At 32.0% G+C, this 17,767-nt stretch overlaps 2 protein-coding genes and 1 long non-coding RNA gene across 6 annotated transcripts; 1 reads left to right on the top strand and 2 right to left on the bottom strand.

Annotated features, from left to right (window-relative positions):
- Nucleotides 1–9,427: 9,427 nt before the first annotated feature.
- On the bottom strand, nucleotides 9,428–11,471 carry LOC106454070 (probable disease resistance protein RPP1). Its single transcript, XM_022689108.2, has 2 exons — nucleotides 11,231–11,471; nucleotides 9,428–11,112 (listed from the first exon to the last, which is right to left on the bottom strand). The coding sequence occupies exons 1-2, from the start codon at nucleotides 11,239–11,241 to the stop codon at nucleotides 9,609–9,611; spliced, it is 1,515 nt and encodes a 504-aa protein (XP_022544829.1). The 5' UTR covers nucleotides 11,242–11,471; the 3' UTR covers nucleotides 9,428–9,608.
- On the bottom strand, nucleotides 11,120–13,914 carry LOC106454076 (probable disease resistance protein RPP1). 3 transcript variants are annotated; one of them, XR_007315050.1, is made up of 3 exons: nucleotides 12,553–13,914; nucleotides 11,600–12,339; nucleotides 11,120–11,506 (listed from the first exon to the last, which is right to left on the bottom strand). XR_007315050.1 is itself a non-coding variant. In XM_048737102.1 (3 exons), exons 1-3 carry the CDS (start codon nucleotides 13,111–13,113, stop codon nucleotides 11,898–11,900), a joined length of 903 nt encoding a protein of 300 aa, XP_048593059.1. In that variant the 5' UTR covers nucleotides 13,114–13,914; the 3' UTR covers nucleotides 11,120–11,897. The 3 variants fall into 3 exon arrangements, 2 of the variants coding, with proteins under 2 accessions (XP_048593059.1, XP_013751710.1); XM_048737102.1 differs by having other exon boundaries at nucleotides 11,120–12,339; nucleotides 12,553–12,993; nucleotides 13,094–13,914; XM_013896256.3 differs by having other exon boundaries at nucleotides 11,120–12,339.
- A 414-nt stretch (nucleotides 13,915–14,328) lies between these two features.
- On the top strand, nucleotides 14,329–17,051 carry LOC125576626. 2 transcript variants are annotated; one of them, XR_007315053.1, is made up of 3 exons: nucleotides 14,329–15,900; nucleotides 16,445–16,528; nucleotides 16,761–17,051. It is a non-coding gene; the product is annotated as an uncharacterized LOC125576626 (long non-coding RNA). The 2 variants fall into 2 exon arrangements; XR_007315052.1 differs by lacking the exon at nucleotides 16,761–17,051 and having other exon boundaries at nucleotides 16,445–16,694.
- The last annotated feature ends 716 nt before the right edge of the window (nucleotides 17,052–17,767 follow it).

Raw genomic sequence — 17,767 nt, 5'->3', positions numbered from 1 at the left:
TCAATTCTTTTTGTTTAGTGTGTTTGATGTTTAATAAGTTTTTTCTTAATAAAGTGAAACAATGGGTGACAGGGGAGCATTGTTTGACTTTCGTCGGTTTGGTATATAAAGTCAGAATTAGCGAGGAATGTTCGTTGATCCTTATTCATGTATCTACATTTTACGTTGATCCTTATTCATGTAGGCTCTGTATAGTGTATACATATCCTACAGTACGACTTTTGAAATCAATTTGCAATGGAAACATATACACACATTTAATGGTAAAATATATATATACGGTTATATGTAAATATTACTAAAAAATGACACTTTGGAACATCTATAGGATGTTGGATACATCAGTAGTACATTCAAATCCGATACAATGAAAACAATCGACAAAGAAAATCTATTAAAGATCAACTATCAAGAACCAAAGACATACGGCAAACCTAAAATAAGAGATTTTTTTTTTTTTTTCGGAATCATCTTTTCTTTAGCTGCACCTTCACAGAGACTATTTGGAGGAACCTCAAAAGGAAGCTACTTGGACATAATTACTCATACATATGGAGTCAAGTTCTTGATCTTATATCGACACACTGTTTCAAGGGAGACAAAGTTCCTCCTAAGATAAAAAAAAAAAAAAAAAAGTTCCTCCTAAGATACGTTTTTCAAACTTCAGTGCATAGTATTTGGCTGGAGAGAAATGGTAGGAGACACGGCACGGTTTAGAGACCTCGGAGCATTCTTATCAAGTTCATCGACAAGCAAATACGAAACCGAATCAGTTCATTCCGGGTACAAGCTGGAACATCTTTCAACAAAGCGATGGTGGTTTGGTTTGCGTCTAGAGATTAGACGGATTAGACGGGTTCTACTCCACAAATTTGTTTCAAAACCATCACACAAGTTTAGACCCAAGTTGCATTAATTTATATAAAAGCCTTTTTTTTATTTGAATAAATTTAACATTTTTTCAAAAAAAAAACAGATCGTAACCATTTGTATTATTGAAGTAAAATTCTAATATTCATATGCTTGGCGTTCTTCTTTATTTTAAACTCAGATTATTTTTTTGGGCGCTTTAGTAGATATGCATTACAAAGATACGACGAGTGAAAATTTAGGCACACCGACTGCTGGCCCCCATGGATTTAACAGCTTTCATGGTTGTTTTACTAAGAATTCTTGTTTTATATAAAACCAGTAAAGCTGGTTTAGAGAAAGAAAATAAAAATAAAGTAAGTTGTATTTGAATAATCCTGTAATGCCAATTATTTTCTGTAACTCCTGGATAACCCATTAGTGACAATATTGGATATAAACTTTCAAGCTACATGTATAATTATTCTATTTTAGAGTAGTTTTGCTCCAACTTCCAATAGTATTACTCTATAATAGATCTATAAATAGAATAATTTTATTATAGAGTATAATATAGAGAAATGTTCCTCTGTATTCTACTTTATGATAGAGTTACATTATTATAAAGTAATACTATTGAAGCAAAAATACTTTATAATAAAATTACTCTATTTTAGTGTAAATTATATAAAAAAATGGTACGTCATTGGAGATGCTCTTACTAGTATTTCTTAGTACAAATACACTAGTATGATTCTAAGTACACTAAGAAACTTTTTTTACAAACTGGCTCTCATTTATTATAGCGCCTACGACAATTGCTTTGTTTCTTCGAGACAAGAGGTACACGATCCAGCACATACGCATATATTATAATCATAGTTTCATAGAGACGCATTTAGTAAATGATCGGATGGTTCTTACTTGTTAATTACTACCCGAAACACGGATTAGTAAACTTGTAGACCATTATTATCTATTTATAATATCAATATGCCTAAAAAGCATGAACGCATATCTGAACACAAATGTTGAAAACTGTGTATACAGACAAAAGCAAAATCTCTTGATTGATCGTCACTTTAATTAAAACTTATAATACAACTGGTTAGCAAACTAGGTCTTTAATTTCGGTATCTATGTTAAAACTCTACAAAATAAAAACCGGTTGTTCCGTATAAATTTGGGAAAATACCATAAAAAACCTTCAAAATGATACTCACTAACTGTTTAAACCTTGAACTTATTTGACTAAGACTTTTAACCTTGAGAATGATATTTCTATCATAAATTTATAGTGATATTTTTATCATAAATAACCTCCAACGAGGTTTACTTGTTCTTCAAATTAAATAGGTGCTATTCATCAATATTATTAAAAGATAAAAAGTTTTAATAAATTTATTTATAAAAGTTTTTTGACCATTTCCTTTTATTATATTTTGGTCTTCCCCTATATGTTATAACAACATGTGACCAACATTTAACCCTATATATGTATCCAGTTTTTACTCTAACCAGAAAATCAGTTTACATTATTTAAATTTGTACCATTTAAATCGATTACTAAAACATTATACCAAAACTATAAGCCACAACGATTTCTAAACATGTCACATTAATATCAAGATTATAAAAATTACACTTATGAAACTTATACGAATTACACTTCATCATGCGATTGCTCAACTTCTGTTTGTTAAAATAAAAAACCTTCTTGGATGGTCTCATGTTGTCCTTGCATGTATTCTCTTCCTGAAACAAAAAAACTCATATGTCGACACACTTCTTGAAATATCACTTATTAAAAAATCAAACATGTATGTATTAAAGACCTAAACCACCATAGTTTTCACACAATCACACCGCATTATTCATCACATATTATGTTATACATGATGTTATATTTACGGATTCGTCACATATTATGTTATACAATATATACTATTAACTTCAAATACATAAAAATGGTACAATTTGAAAAAGAGTGTTTCTAATCACAAATTTAAACTATACGGTTTGTTCCTATATCACAATTTTAAATTTTAAATTTTAAAATCGTAACAAAATATGTAAACAAGAACGAATATAGTGTGAATATGCTAACTAGATATATTCTTAGATTTGTTGTTAACAATATATACGATTATCAAACCAAAAACACACAAAATAATTAAATAACTTGGTCTACAAGTTTTTTTATTATGACATAAATACATAATTTTCCTTATTTCTATCAAACAAAATATCTAATCTATTCTACTTATATTTTCTACCAATATTTTTGGTACCCTACATTGATTACCAAATATTCTATCCGAGCTTCTCTTAACCTGCATCGACTACAAACCTCTCTTATTATAAATACTGACCATCTTGATACCCTTTTAACATCAACTCTATCAAAACAAAAAAAAAACACCTACCTGATAAGGGAGGAAACAAACTATTCCAAAAACATGGTTAACTGACCATCTCGATTCAGATGTCCTTCTTGAAAGACGTCGAACCACACAAGACTGTTTGACGTGTACAAGTGAAAGTGAGTGGAGACAATGGAATAAAATTGCTGGTGATTCACTGAAAGTAATCCTATCGAATGCACATGTAAATCTGTTTTCCTCTTTATAGATTTTCGATTATAGATCTCTATGTTTATTTTTATTTTAAAGAAATACACTAACATAAATATTTTCATTAATACTTTTTTAATGGGTACGAAAAAAGCAATGCCTCATGCAAAAAGACTTACATGGGTGAATTGGCTAGCACGGTTCTTTGCTTTTCTTCAAATACCCGATGATTCACTGATGCTTATCCCTATTTACAAAATAAAAAATGGAAAAGTAGAACTTTCTTCAAGCGGTATGAAGAAGAAATAAGGGAGAGAAGATTTACCGGTTCAGATCTTAGAGGAACCACTCGGCGGCGGACTCCTACGAAATAATGAATCACCGTCAGAGAGATTTTTTTTTTTAACTTTCGATACCTGACAGCTGAATGTGGAAACTTTTCATGCCAATCCCTATTCCCCACTGCTCTATCCAAACGACATCTAATAGTCGTCCCTCCTGATCGTTTCCCTACCCATGATAGCATATTTCCAGTAAATGGAAATTCCAGCATGCCACAGTCACTCAGCATTTGCTTGAAAGGCAAGAAAGAGCTATCCGAGCGCCGTCTACCTCCCACTTTCTCACTATGATCAGTTATTTCATTAAAATCACCTATCATGAACCAATGTCTATTTCTTGTTGTTGAGAAACGCGTAAGACGTTCCCAAACCTGATCCCTACGTTCTAAAACAGGGTCTCCATAAAGAAATATCATAAAGACTTTTATTCCATCAATGACTGCCTCAGTGTCAATCATTCTGTTATTCGAAAATAGAACTACTATTTCTATCACACTAAAAATTAAATTATGCATATACAGTAAAAAAATCTATAAATTGATAATGTTAAAACTATTATATTTTATTAATTAATAGAATTTTTAATTTATAAAAATGTCATTTTTTATTTTACAATATATTCATTAATTAATTTAGAAAGACTTTCCTATTTTTATTATATAATTTCGTGTATGTGAAATATGTTTTGTTGAATTTAAATGTTGTTTTAGATATAAATTTACTAAATATTATCAAAATATATTGATTTTTTTTAAAAAAATAGATGAAATCTACGAATGACGACAAAAAATAGATGAATTCTACTAATGTAATTAGCTGAAATTACATTATATGTACCTTGTAATGCCGTCTTTAACTGTTTGTACATTTTACGAAGAGTTGACAAGGAAGTAATTGTAAAGTCTTTGTAAGCATTTACGACGAATTTACAAGTCTTTCCATATAAAGTCTTTGTAAAATTTATGAGGACTTTACAAGTAGTTCCTTGTAGAGTTCTAATATTACGAAGAATTAACATCTCATTGATGTATTTAATTTATTTAAAAAACTAAAAATATTTAAATTATAAAATAAAAATATTTTAAAATATGAAAACTATATATATATATATATGTCATATATAATAAAATTTAAATTCATAATACAAAGCGAGAAATTTTTAAAACAAAAAGCTAATGGAAGACGTTGTCGTCGAAGTAATTGTTGGGGTGGCTCGTTCCCAGAGATTCTCGTACTTGATCCGTGGGATGGGGGGAGGATGTTGCGTCCCGAGATGCTGTCGTCTCTCGTCTAATGCTCTCTGCAGAAGCAGGTTTCCAGCCGCCATAACGCCGAGAAGACCCTCAAGGGATTCCAAGCGAGCCTGCTGGGCATCCATTCGAGCCTGCATCTGAGAATCTCCTGATTCTGTCTCGAATGGTAGGAAGAATTCGCCCTTGCGACTTCATTGGCAGAGCCTATTCCCACCGTCCGTCTCTTCTTTTTAGGAGCTACCTTGAAAAAATGAGAAACATATAAATTTAGTTAATATTATAAAGAATTATTACTTAAATAAATTAAATAAATTTTTAAAATTTACCTCTACGAAGATTTTGTCCACCTCCTCTGTAGACAATTTGACAGGTAATCCAACAGGAGACTGCTGGGATAGCTACGTCTCGCACTCTTAATTCAATCTGCGCAGTCACGTCGTAGTAGATCTTCTCCGGCCGTGGATCTACAAAATTCTGCTTGAAGTCCCGTGAGTAAACTTGAATAGATCAACCAGAGATGGTAAGACTCCTTTCTTCTCAGCCTACAAACAGAAAGAAGTTATTAATATCACTAAGATAAAAGAGATGAAATTAAATATTAAAAATAAAACTTACAATCTCTAGACGGACGGTGTGGAGTTTTTTTCCGGTTGCATAAATCATGGGAAAATGGCCATCTGCATCCTTTGTCCTATGGGAAGCGGAACACTTATTGGCTTTATCAATCGAGCTTGGCAGCTTCCAATAGGCAGGCGAAGAGGCCATCCTATACATCCTTCGTGATTTCGGTGGGTTTCACCTCATAACCGTAGTACTCCAATTTGTCCTTCCAATCTGAGACTGTTTGTAAGGCGGGGCTTTGCTTTTGCAAAAAATTCTGCATTCCCCTCTCGTTAATTGCTAGGGACCAGTGATACATTTTCTGAAATAAACAAAAATTTAAATACACTTTAAAATTATGTAATTAATTATTAAACCTAAAAATTGGAAAACAATTACCGAAAAATATTTAAACCATGCCGTCCTAACATGCTCGAGAGTCATACTCCAGTTTGGATGGGACTCTACGAAATATCCTTTGATCGTGTCAGAAAGGCTCCATCTGAAACAGTTGTTGAGTTCAAGCCTGAAAATAGTACCAACTTGTTAGAAATTAATATGGTGTAGAATTTTGAAATAATTAAATAAGAAACTTACCAATAAGTACATGGCAGTCGATCGGGGTCTAGAATATCTAAACCTTCTCGTCCAGGCTTGGCAAGAAGATCCTCGACTGTATATGAAGCATATGGTGCAGATGGAGGCACGAGCAAATCCGGATAACTCCGGTGTCTGGGCAGGAGGTGCACCGTGTGGAGCTGCTGCGGCAGGAGGTGGAGGCATCTGAGGAGCAATCTGAGGTGGAAGAGGAGGGGTCCGAGAAGCTCTATGAGGCGTCTGAGAGTAAAGAATTGCCTCTGGATCCGAAGTAGATGATGGGGCCGAAGAAGATGTCCCAACACCGTCAACAAACATCTCTGAATAAGTGAGTGGTCTTTTCCGAGTAGCCATCCAAATTCAAAAAGAAAATATAATCAGTTTAAATAACTTAACCTAATTTTTGAATTTAGTTCTATTACCTAAACAAACCACTTAATCTAACCACATAAACTAATTACCTAAACTAATATATATATATATATATATATATTATCTTTTTAATACATACCTTGATCGAGAGGAGGGAGAGGACTTGTTAGAGAGGAATGAACGATGCCTCGTTCATGTTTCGAGTTTATATAAGGAAACAACATTCCTCATAAAGTACTTGTAATTTTATGGAGAATCTACCATGCCTGCATTTTATATTACGACAAATTTACCAGGTCCGAATTTTTAGAGTTACAACAAATCTACTAGGCTCACATTTATAGTTTTACGGCGAATTTACGAGGAAGGCATTACGAAGAATTTACAAGGATACATGTTTTACGACAAATCTACCAGACCTGCGTGTTTTAGCTATTACAACGAATCTACCAGACCTGTGTTTGCCATTACAAATTATTTACTAGGACTATATCAGAATCCTCAAATTCAAATCCCTAAACCCCAGAACCACATTTTTATAACATCATATCCCTTCTACCCCATCATCCCATTTTCCCTTAAACCCTAAACTCAAATTAAATATTTAAAACCCAAGGAATAAGTATTATAATCAAACATCATACACATGCATTAAGTCTTACACTGATTTATATATATTAAAAACAATATTTAAACATATATTACATCATTCTGAATCATTCGAGTTTTCATCAATATCTGTACAATGATCATTATCGCTTGCACCAAACTCGTCTTCACCTGCTTCATCATATCATCGGGAATATCTTCATATTGACGGTTATCCGGGTCAATAAGAAGGATATCATCAGTTTGTTGTTCAGGTACTTCGACTTCAGTGATACACGCTTCTTCTTGCAAATGTGGTTGTTATGCAACAAGTATTCGTTCACGAGGTGTAACTTTGATAGCAGCTAACCAAATTATTCCAGAATCTCTAAGGCGAGAGAATCAAAAGAAGCTAACTTTCCCAGCTTGAGAAGCTAAGATAAAAAACTCGAATTTGTTGTATCTTCTTCCAAAATTGACAACAACAACACCGAATTTGTTAAGACGAACACCTTTGTTCACAACGTGGTCGAACCAGTCACATTTGAAGTGGACACATTTCAGCTTCAGTACATGAATGTCTCTATCCTACTGAGAAATGCATCTGTCACTCTACCGGCATAATCTTTGTGCATATACATACAACTCCATAACTCGTAAATATTTCTATCATTGGAGATTTTTTCTTGATTTTTTTTCTTTCTTTTCGTGTGTGTGTTTCTTTCTCATGAGAATGGACATATACAGTAGAAACTCTATAAATTAATAAACACCATATATTAATAAATTTCTATGGTTTCCAGTTAGGTTTGTTCAAAATATGATATATATTGATAAAATAATAAGATAATATTTTTATTAAAAATCATATATAAATGTATGGTTCATATTATAAATTAATAATTTATATGTATATAAATTTTGTATAAGTGCAAATTAACCATTTTATTATTTGTTTTATATTCACAATGGAATTAACTTTATATTTTCCTAACATTTAATATATTTTGATGAGATTTAGTAAAATTATAACGAAAAGCACATTTAAATCCTACAAAACATATTTTATATACACTAAATAATATATTAAAATTAATATAAATGTCAAATTTCAAAATGTTAATTAATGTATATACATTAAAATCAATTATTTTTTTACTTTAGGTGAATATATATTAAAATAGAAAATATCTTAAAAGAATACTTTTTGTAAATTAATAACTCTGTAAATTAACAAAATATTAAAGTCCCAAAATTATTAGTTTATAGAGTTTTTACTGTATATAGAATTTTTTTTTGATTTTGGTAGGTGAGGATATAACAACAGATTTACAAGGAAATAAATTTACTAGAGTTTTAAGAATATGTAACATCTACTTTACAATTATTTTACAACGAAATCAGTTTGTTAAAGCATGCTTAAAACACGTTTTCACCAAAAAAATGGTAACATGTTTCGTCGTAAAAGCCTTGTAAAGTTACACGAACTTTACAATGAAATTTTTCTTTCCTCGTATAATCGAGTAAATTTACAAGTACATCACGACAAAAAAATTTCCAAGTAACCTTACTACGACTTTACGATGAAATTCAGTTTCGTCGTAAAGTCGTAATAATTTACTCATAAATTTACGAAAAGTGTATTTCCTCGTTATAAGCAAGTTTTTTTTGTAGTGGTAATAGATATGTAACATAAAATGTAAATATGTTTTAAACGTAATATGATAAAAAGAAAAAAAATTTTGAAATATTATAGAAAATTTAAAACAAAATTCATTGTGTATAAAAAAGCAAACAGTGCCAATTTTTTCTATTTTTAAAATTTTTATACATATCATTTACTAATTTATGATGTTAATGAGATCATATATTTATATAAGATTCAAAATATATATTATTTGATTTAATTGAGTAATATTTTTACATTCTTTCAATTCAAGACTGGTGAAACTTGTTAAATTATACTGATAATTAATTTTTCAGAGTATTAATTTATATTGAATTATGGCGGCATGTTTTTGTTACTTCAGAACTAGTTTATCATATTTTGTTTTTCTAGTAATTGAATGATGATAATGAAATTGAAAGCCTGAAAATTTGCTAAATGAAACGTTTCATCTTCTCTCTGTGTTCCCATATAGACCAATTCCAAAAGTGGCAACATCTTGAGGCTTTGTGTTCTTGCTACAGAATGGTTGTCGTTAATATTCTCCTGTGATATAAATGACACCTTTCTGTTCTCTTTGTCTAGTTGAAACTTGAAACTTTGATGCTCTGCATTGATTCTTGGTGGAGAATTTAGCTGTTTATTATATACTCAAGAAAGTACCCGAAAGATACTAAAGTACAAGAAATTTCAGGACGTAAAAGTAAAATTTTATTTGGGACTCAAATAAGAAACGTAATCACAACGGAAGTAGTCTCTTGTCACCATATCATATTCCAGAAGAAGCTCCAGTGATTTTGCTCTTTTTCTCTTGATGCTTCTCTGTCTTACTTGGGTTCCAAGGTTTGTCTCCGATCTCAGTGTATGAAGGTTCATTATCTTCATTGACATCTCTGATGCTCAATAAAGGGACCTCCTGGAGTTGGAGTACCCCACATTCTTTTATCTCCCATGTTTTTGAATTTATTCTCTCTTCGTAAATATGCCAATAGCCGACCAGGAACTCAAAAACTAGCTCAGTGGAAGTCATTTCCTCTGTTTCAACCTCAACCTCGAATATGTATAGATGCCCCTTCAGAACTTGTCCTGCTCTTTTATGGCAAGCAGTGAGCGCATTCCCTTCTGACGTGATGCTACAATATACAGTTTGTACCAAATCTGTAATGCCATTTTCGTCCCCATCAGCAATGCCATTTTCGTTCCCATCAGCACATATGATGCAAGCCTTAAATTTGGTTGATATACCAAGAGGCTTTTGATTCAACTTCACAGTTAAAGAACTCCCAGAAGATTGGTAAGTGAAGCACTGAGGCACTTCTGCAGCGGGAAATACTGCATATTGGTTAGTCAGCGTCAGGATGATTAGATCTACCGCTTCTTGATTTAGTTTGAAGCAATTAATGAAGTTGAGACGAATATCTGGATTGCCAAAAGGGAAATCTAGTCTCTCCAGGGACTCACAGTTTTCAGCATCTAAGAACAATAGCGAATTCGGAAGCAGAGGGAGTGATACCAGCTTCTTCATTCCGCTTAGTACAAGTCGTTGTAGACTAGATATTCTCCCGGTCCATGGATCAAGCTCTTGAATGTCTGTGGAAATCTTAGGATAACTTTTCAACAAAGAACAGTCTGAGAGATTGAGATATCCGAGAGATTCCAAGTTGATGTTGGCCAGAAGAATCACTAACTTCAAGCATTTCTCTAATTTCAAATTCGACAATCTACCAAGGTTTTTCATAGAAGAAGGGAGCTCCACTAGACTTGAGCAATAACTGAGTTTCAGTTCTTCGAGACTCAGTATATTCCCAATAGAGGAAGGAAGTTTCACCAGACTTGAGCAATGACTGAGATCCAGTTTTTGAAGATAAATTGCATTCCCTATAGAAGAAGGGAGTTTCATTAGGCTTGAGCAACACCTGAGATCAATGCACATGGCATTAGTGACTGATTCAATGTTGAAGGGAAGCTCCACCAAATTTGAGCATCCACTGAGACGAAGAGATTTGAGATTAGTGATGGTCGCAATAGTTGAAGGAATCTCCAGTAGACTTGTGCAATTAAAAATTAAAAATGTTTTCAGATTAACTGCATTTCCAATAGATGAAGGGAGTTCCACAAGACTTGAGAAAGATTTGAGATCCAATTTTCGGAGATTAATTGCATTTCCAATAGAGAAAGGGAGCTTCTCTAAATTTGAGCAAAAACTGAGATCCAATTCTTGGAGATTGGTGGCAGTCGAGAGATCAGGAAGCTCTTCCAAGCTGTCTGAATCACTTAAAGGAAGCACACAAGACCAACACATTGATAGAATTAGTATTAAACACATATTAGAACTGTCCGGTTAGATAGCCTAATTTGGACAGTTATTTCTGAAAATAAAGAATTGCTTACTCGAATTTCATCCCACAATTTCTCAAGATCGCTAAAACTGCATCTCGAGTTTGACTAGGAACTTTGGATTAAAACTAGAAGGAAAAGATGGCATCTGGAACTCCGACCACACGAGTACTCTAAGTTTTTGGGATATGTAGTTCAGACTTTGTGGGTTGATGCCATTGCCACTGATTCTTAAGAATTGAAGATTAGTCAATCTTTCAAAGGATCTTTCACTTGTACATGATATGTCCTCCTCCTCTTTAAGATCGATTCCTATGACACTGCTACATCCTGTAAAACTCCCAATGAAACATCAATAGAGAATGGTTAGTTATTATATAATATCAAATATACTGTACTGAAAATACCATCCTTAAAACTTACGGCTTTATCATCACTAAGTACTTCACCGATATCAACTGTACCATTCAAAAACTGGCGTTTACCAGGGTCACTAACAGATTGTTCTAGTACATTTTTTCTTCCCAAGTGGACTAGCAACTCAGCCATTTGTATTGCTCTCGATTCCATAGATATGAGAGATTTTTCAGCTAAGACGCGAAGCCCTTGAGTCACATCCAAAAAACATTTTGCTAGACAGCCTTCCACTATATCAACTTGTTCACCATTGAAAAAGCAGGCTATATGAAGAAATAAAAGTTTATCTTCATGATTTAAGGCATCATAACTGAACTTTAAGGACGACAAGAACTTTTCTGTCTTTCAACCTGTCTTTGACGATTCCCAAATGTGGAATCTTGATATCTGTCTCATTGGTTAGTAGAGACATAAACTGCTTCTGTAAATACAACTTCACACTGTAGTCATCAGAACAAGTCGGTATCACATACTTTCTTTTGATATTATCGATAAAGACACTCAGTTGGAAATCTTGGGAATGTCGATTGTATAGAGATCTAGCAATGGAGGTCTTACCAATCCCAGGCGGACCCAAAATCCCTATTTTTCTCACTTCATCCGAATCTAGCTGTAACAATGATCCTATTTTTGTCATCTGAGATTCTATCCCAACTAAGCCTTCAAAATCACTGGATGGTGCCGAATGGTTCAACTTGTATGAAACATCAGTGGCAATATCTTTAATCATCTCTGCGTCGGTCTTCCTGAACAAGGGGATGATCAATAGTTCCGTTATAGTTATGAAAAAATTGCACATATGTACTAGTATTTGTATATTCTCATACTGATAATTGTAGATCAAAGAAAGAAAGCAACAAGTATCTATCCAGGATGGCTGTTGTTTAAAAGCTACAAAGCTATAGAGGTTGATATGTTAGAAAGATTAAGAGCAAGTGAGAATTAAGAGGACGACGAACCAGTTTCTTGAATGGTAACCGGCGATTTTGGCAACTTCCACCAAAGCCTGTTTCCATATTTTGATGTCGCTCTTTGTTTTACCTTTACAAGTTTTTTTAAAGACCTTCCCGAACTTACCAGTCTGCTTCTTTACATCAGTTGGATCCACTTCATAGAAAAGAGAAATCACTGTTTGCCCCAACTTCTCTCTGCACTTCATGATCTCCACAAGCTCACTCAAGCACCATGTCGAAGAAGTGTAGTTCTCTGAGAGCAAGACAATAGCAATCCTCGATCCTTTAATAGCTTCTATTAGCTCAGGACCAATCGGCTTACTTCTCTCTATATCATTGTCAATGAATAGATCGATTCCTTTGCTCCTGAACTCCTTGAGGATGTGGCTGAGAAAGTTTTTTCGGACATCTTCTCCGTGGAAGCTTGGGAAGACATGGTGTTTCCAGCTGTGTGGAAAAGAATACGTAGGATCCAAAAGAGTTAAAGAAGAAGCCATTGTTTTGTTTTCTTGATGGGATCTTGATTTTCTGTTGAAAAAAATTGTACCCAAAAGCGCCAAGAAGCATATTGCAGCAGCAACAACGGTGGTAAGGGAAACATAATAATCCATTAGTATGATGAAGAGAGGATCAAGATCACAGAGTTTTTTAAGATGGAGGAATAATTAATAAAGAAGCTATGCGTACATACTAACATCAATTTTCGTTGACTGACTGGAATAAGCAAGAAAGAAAGTTTTGTGGAAACAAAGGTATCAATATATATTCCACGCAAGATTTGTGGCCACCAATATCATTTGGGCCTACCTATCAAAGAGATAAGATACCGTTGCAGAAGGTTCACCACAATTCCTCACTTTGTATCCGTCTATACAAGGTTTGTGTCATATCAAAACAAACTTTAGCTCACTGAGGAGCATTGCATGTTCCAAAAGGTGCGTTTGACTGAGCATGTATATAATGCAATAATATACTTAACATTAGCTCAATGAGAGACAAAAAGACTGTTCTAAAGGAAGAAGAATGTGTTGTGTGTGGTAACGTAACGATACCTTGCAAAGGACTAAACTGACAAGACCATGTGTGACGACAGTTTGCTCCATCTACTGCTTCTCTGCATCTCCTCCACCGGCACTCCTCTGCGCTTAAGCATCAATTAGCACGTATTTAAAGATGAAAAGAGGGGTATAAAAAGGCTTTTATACATATTTTGCAGAATCGGCTTTATAGTTGAGATGTCTAAAAACGTTGTTTCGATTTTCGGGTTAGGTAGCAATAGATTCAGCAAACACCTCTTGATGAAGCTGGACCTAGCACCCGTGGAAGTTTAATGTTATACTAGATTTTGATTCATAATTTGAAAGCACAAAATTTATTTAGATAGAATTTGTTGCTTTGTTGTTGTAAAATTTAATTAGAAAATAAAATAAAAAAGTTTTTTATTTTATTTTATATGTTTTAAATTTTTCGATCTAATTATATGAATACTTATGATAATTATATTGTTTATAATATAGAGATTGATTAGATTATGACCCGGTCTTTAAAAGTTCGGGAATAATGTTTTTAATAAAATTTAATTTACAAAATAAATATGTTTTAAAAACATTATTTTATTATATTTTTTAAAATGTAGTAATATTTTTTCATTAAATATTAAATTATATAAGATATTAATTATTTTTTTTTCAATGATTTCAACCCGTTTCCATTATGCATTTTTAATAAAATCTCTACAATTTGTTGGTGCGCAAACAAAAATATGTAATTTGTTGTGTGGTATATATTTTCGATAAAAATTTAATTATAAAAATTAGTTGATATCAATCTATTGACTCTAACATTTTATTTATTTATAATATTTAGTTTAATATGAAAGCTTTTTAAGTTTAAATGAATGTGTTTATTTATGCTACACACAGGTTTGATCGGCTTACCTATGCTCTTCTGCGCCTAGTCTTCCAAGTTACAATTTACATGATTTGGAGAGAGAGGAATGACAGGAAACACCATAAGAGGCCAAGTCAGGCTAGCCAATTGGCTAAGGTAATTGGGAGAACCGTGAAAAATCGGTTACTATCAGTCAAATATTGGGAGAAACCTCATCTGCGGGGTTTGATGCAGCGCTGGTTCCATGCACACTCTTAGGCTATAATTTCTATAATTATTTTTTGTACATAACTATTCTTTCTTCTGATGATTAATAAATTTAACATTTCATCAAAAAAAAAATCTAAATAAAATAATCCTTTAAATGAATGTGTTTATTTATGAAAATCTAAATAAAATAATCCATTAATTTAATTGATTCAAATTAAATGAAATTATTTTATAGTATCTAAACCTTCGAAAAATAGGGATACTTATTTTCACAAATTATTTGAATGTTTTAGTGAATTATTTTATTTATCCAAGAATTTAAAGGAAATTTTACTTTTACACTTTGTTTGATACCACTATTCAATTTTACCACCAATTTAGGGACATTTTCATAAATACCATTTTTATTAATGAACAAAAGACAATAGTACCCTTACCTTATCTTCTCCTCAATCATCGACTCTTTCTCTCTCTTTTTGAGATCCATCTTCTCTTAGACTTACCGTCGAGATCCGCCGTCTCCGTCGAGATCCGCCGTCTCGGTCGAGATCCGCCGTCTCCATCGAGATCCGCCGTCTCCGTCGAGATCCGCCGTCTCCGTCGAGATCCGCCGTCTCCGTCGACATCCGCCATCTCTCTCTCACACAACCGGCGACGAAAACGGATTACAGAGAATCGCGATTCAAAGCCTTCAAATGTTGATTCCTGTTCAAGATTCACAACTTGTATGTCTCTAATTCTTGTATTCTTTTGTTTGTTTCGAGTAAATATTTGATTTTGTTCTTTCTCTTATCAAAAAATCAATAAAGTTTGCTTTAGACTTTTCATTTGAACATGTCGATCTAAGAGAAACAATTTCCATAGTGAACAATATTGAGTTTTGACAACTTAAAACCCTTTATAAATCTGGGTTTCAAGTAATTTTAGGGGTTTCTCCTTTCTGTTATCCAAAAATAGAATATGGTTAATTTGGACTTGTCATTTGAATGGTCCCTGCTAAGAGAGAGATTTTTTGATAGTGAACATTGTATATTAAGGAATTATAACCCTTTATAAATATGGGTTTTAGGATATTGTTGATAATACAACTCAACGATTTACAAGATTTTATAAAAGAAGTTTTTTAACAAGAGTTCATCGCATATGTCTATAGGACAACATATAAATGTGTGAACTAAAGAAGTCTTGTGTTGTGTTATTCTATATTATTTGTAAGACTCTTGTCGAAATACACGAACCCTATGCTTGGATAAGGTATGTTTAAGCCATGATTAGAAGTTCATATCATCCTTTTATTAACTTCATATCATTTTTGTTTTAGACTTCTCATTTGAACATGTCGATTTAAGAGAAACAGTTTCGATAGTGAACATTGAGTTTTTTGACAACTTAAAATCCTTTATAAATCTGGGTTTCAAGTAATTATAGGATTTTCTTCTTTCTGTTTATCCAAAAATAGATTACGGTTGATTTGGACTTGTCATCTGAATAGTTCCGGCTAAGAGAGAGATTTTCCGATAGTACACTGCATATTAAGGAATTATAACCCCTTATAAATATGTATTTTAGGATATTGTTGATAGTACAGCTCAACGATTTACAAAGTTTTATAAAAGAAGTTCTTAAACAAGAATTCATCATATATGTCTATAGAACAACATATAAACGTGTGAACTCGAGAAGTCTTGTGCTGTGTTATTTGTAAGACTGTTACCGAAATACATGAACATTATGCTTGGATAAGGTATCTTTAGACCATGATTAAAAGTTAACATCATCTTTTTATTTCGTCTTGCAGTTAGACAGCAATGAATCTTGCACATCTTCATGATTGCCTCCAAGGATTTATGAAGCTGGAACAAAACCACTAGACAATCCAAAAGTGATTATCCAATCGGTGTCTTGGTCAATAATGTTAAGTGTTTTATAAAAGATTATAAATATAGTTTTATAGGGGTTTATAAATTTATAAATTTATAAATTAGAGAGACTTATAATACGTTGTTTATTCTTTGTTACATCTTGTGGTTAATACATTATTTGGATTCTCTGAGGAATACAAACATTTGGTGACCCCAACACATCCTGATCTTGGATGACATGGATTTTTACAGTGTTGTGCAATTAGTTCAACAAGGATATAAAATGAAGAAAAGCTAAGGGGAACGAGGATTTGTGGCTTCACTTTTTGCAGCATACAATGTACGATAATAACACATGAAAGAAGATAAAAATGAAGAGAAAAGAAAGCTTAAGAGAAAATAAAAGTTTATAAATAATTTATAAAAATATATAAAACAGTTTGTAAAGTTCATAAGCTATTTATAAAGGTTTATATATTATTTGTAAGAGTCTCAAAACCATTTATAAATGTTTACATTTATAAAAGTTTATAAAACAATTAATAAAGTCTATAAGCCATTTATAATTGTTTATAAAAACGTTATGAAAGTATATACACAATTAATATGGGTTATGTATTCAATTTATAAGGTTTATAGGTTTAGGAACCAATTAGAAAGTCTCTTAAATCATTTAAAAGAGTCTACATTAATTTATAAGGACTTATTGAAACAATTTATAAGAGTTTGTAAAATTGTTTATAAGGGTTTATAAGGATATATAAATAATTAATAAGAGTTTATAAATAATTTATAAAAATTACTAAAAACAATTTCTGAATTTTATAAAACTTTTAAAAAGAGTTTGTAAAATTTTTTATAAGGGTTTATAAGGATATATAAATAATTAATAAGAGTTTATAAATCATTTATAAAAATTACTAAAAACAATTTCTGACTTATAAAAACAATTTATAAGCGTTTGTAAAATTGTTTATAAGGGTTTATAAGGATATATAAATAATTAATAAGAGTTTATAAATCATTTATAAAAACTACTAAAAAAAATTTCTGAATTTTATAAACCTTTTAAAAAGGTTTACAATTTTTTTTGTAAGAGTCTATAAACCATTTATAAAGGCTTATAAAACAATTTATAAGAGTATGTAAAATAGTTTATAAGGATTTATATGTAAATAATTAATAACTGTTTATAAATCATTTATAAATGTTTATAAAAACAATACATAAATTTTATAAACCATTTATAAGGGTATACA

This window comes from Brassica napus, chromosome A1 (genome assembly GCF_020379485.1).
Source record: "Brassica napus cultivar Da-Ae chromosome A1, Da-Ae, whole genome shotgun sequence".
Lineage (NCBI taxonomy): Eukaryota > Viridiplantae > Streptophyta > Magnoliopsida > Brassicales > Brassicaceae > Brassica > Brassica napus.
This window is presented reverse-complemented; position numbering and strand designations above follow the sequence as displayed.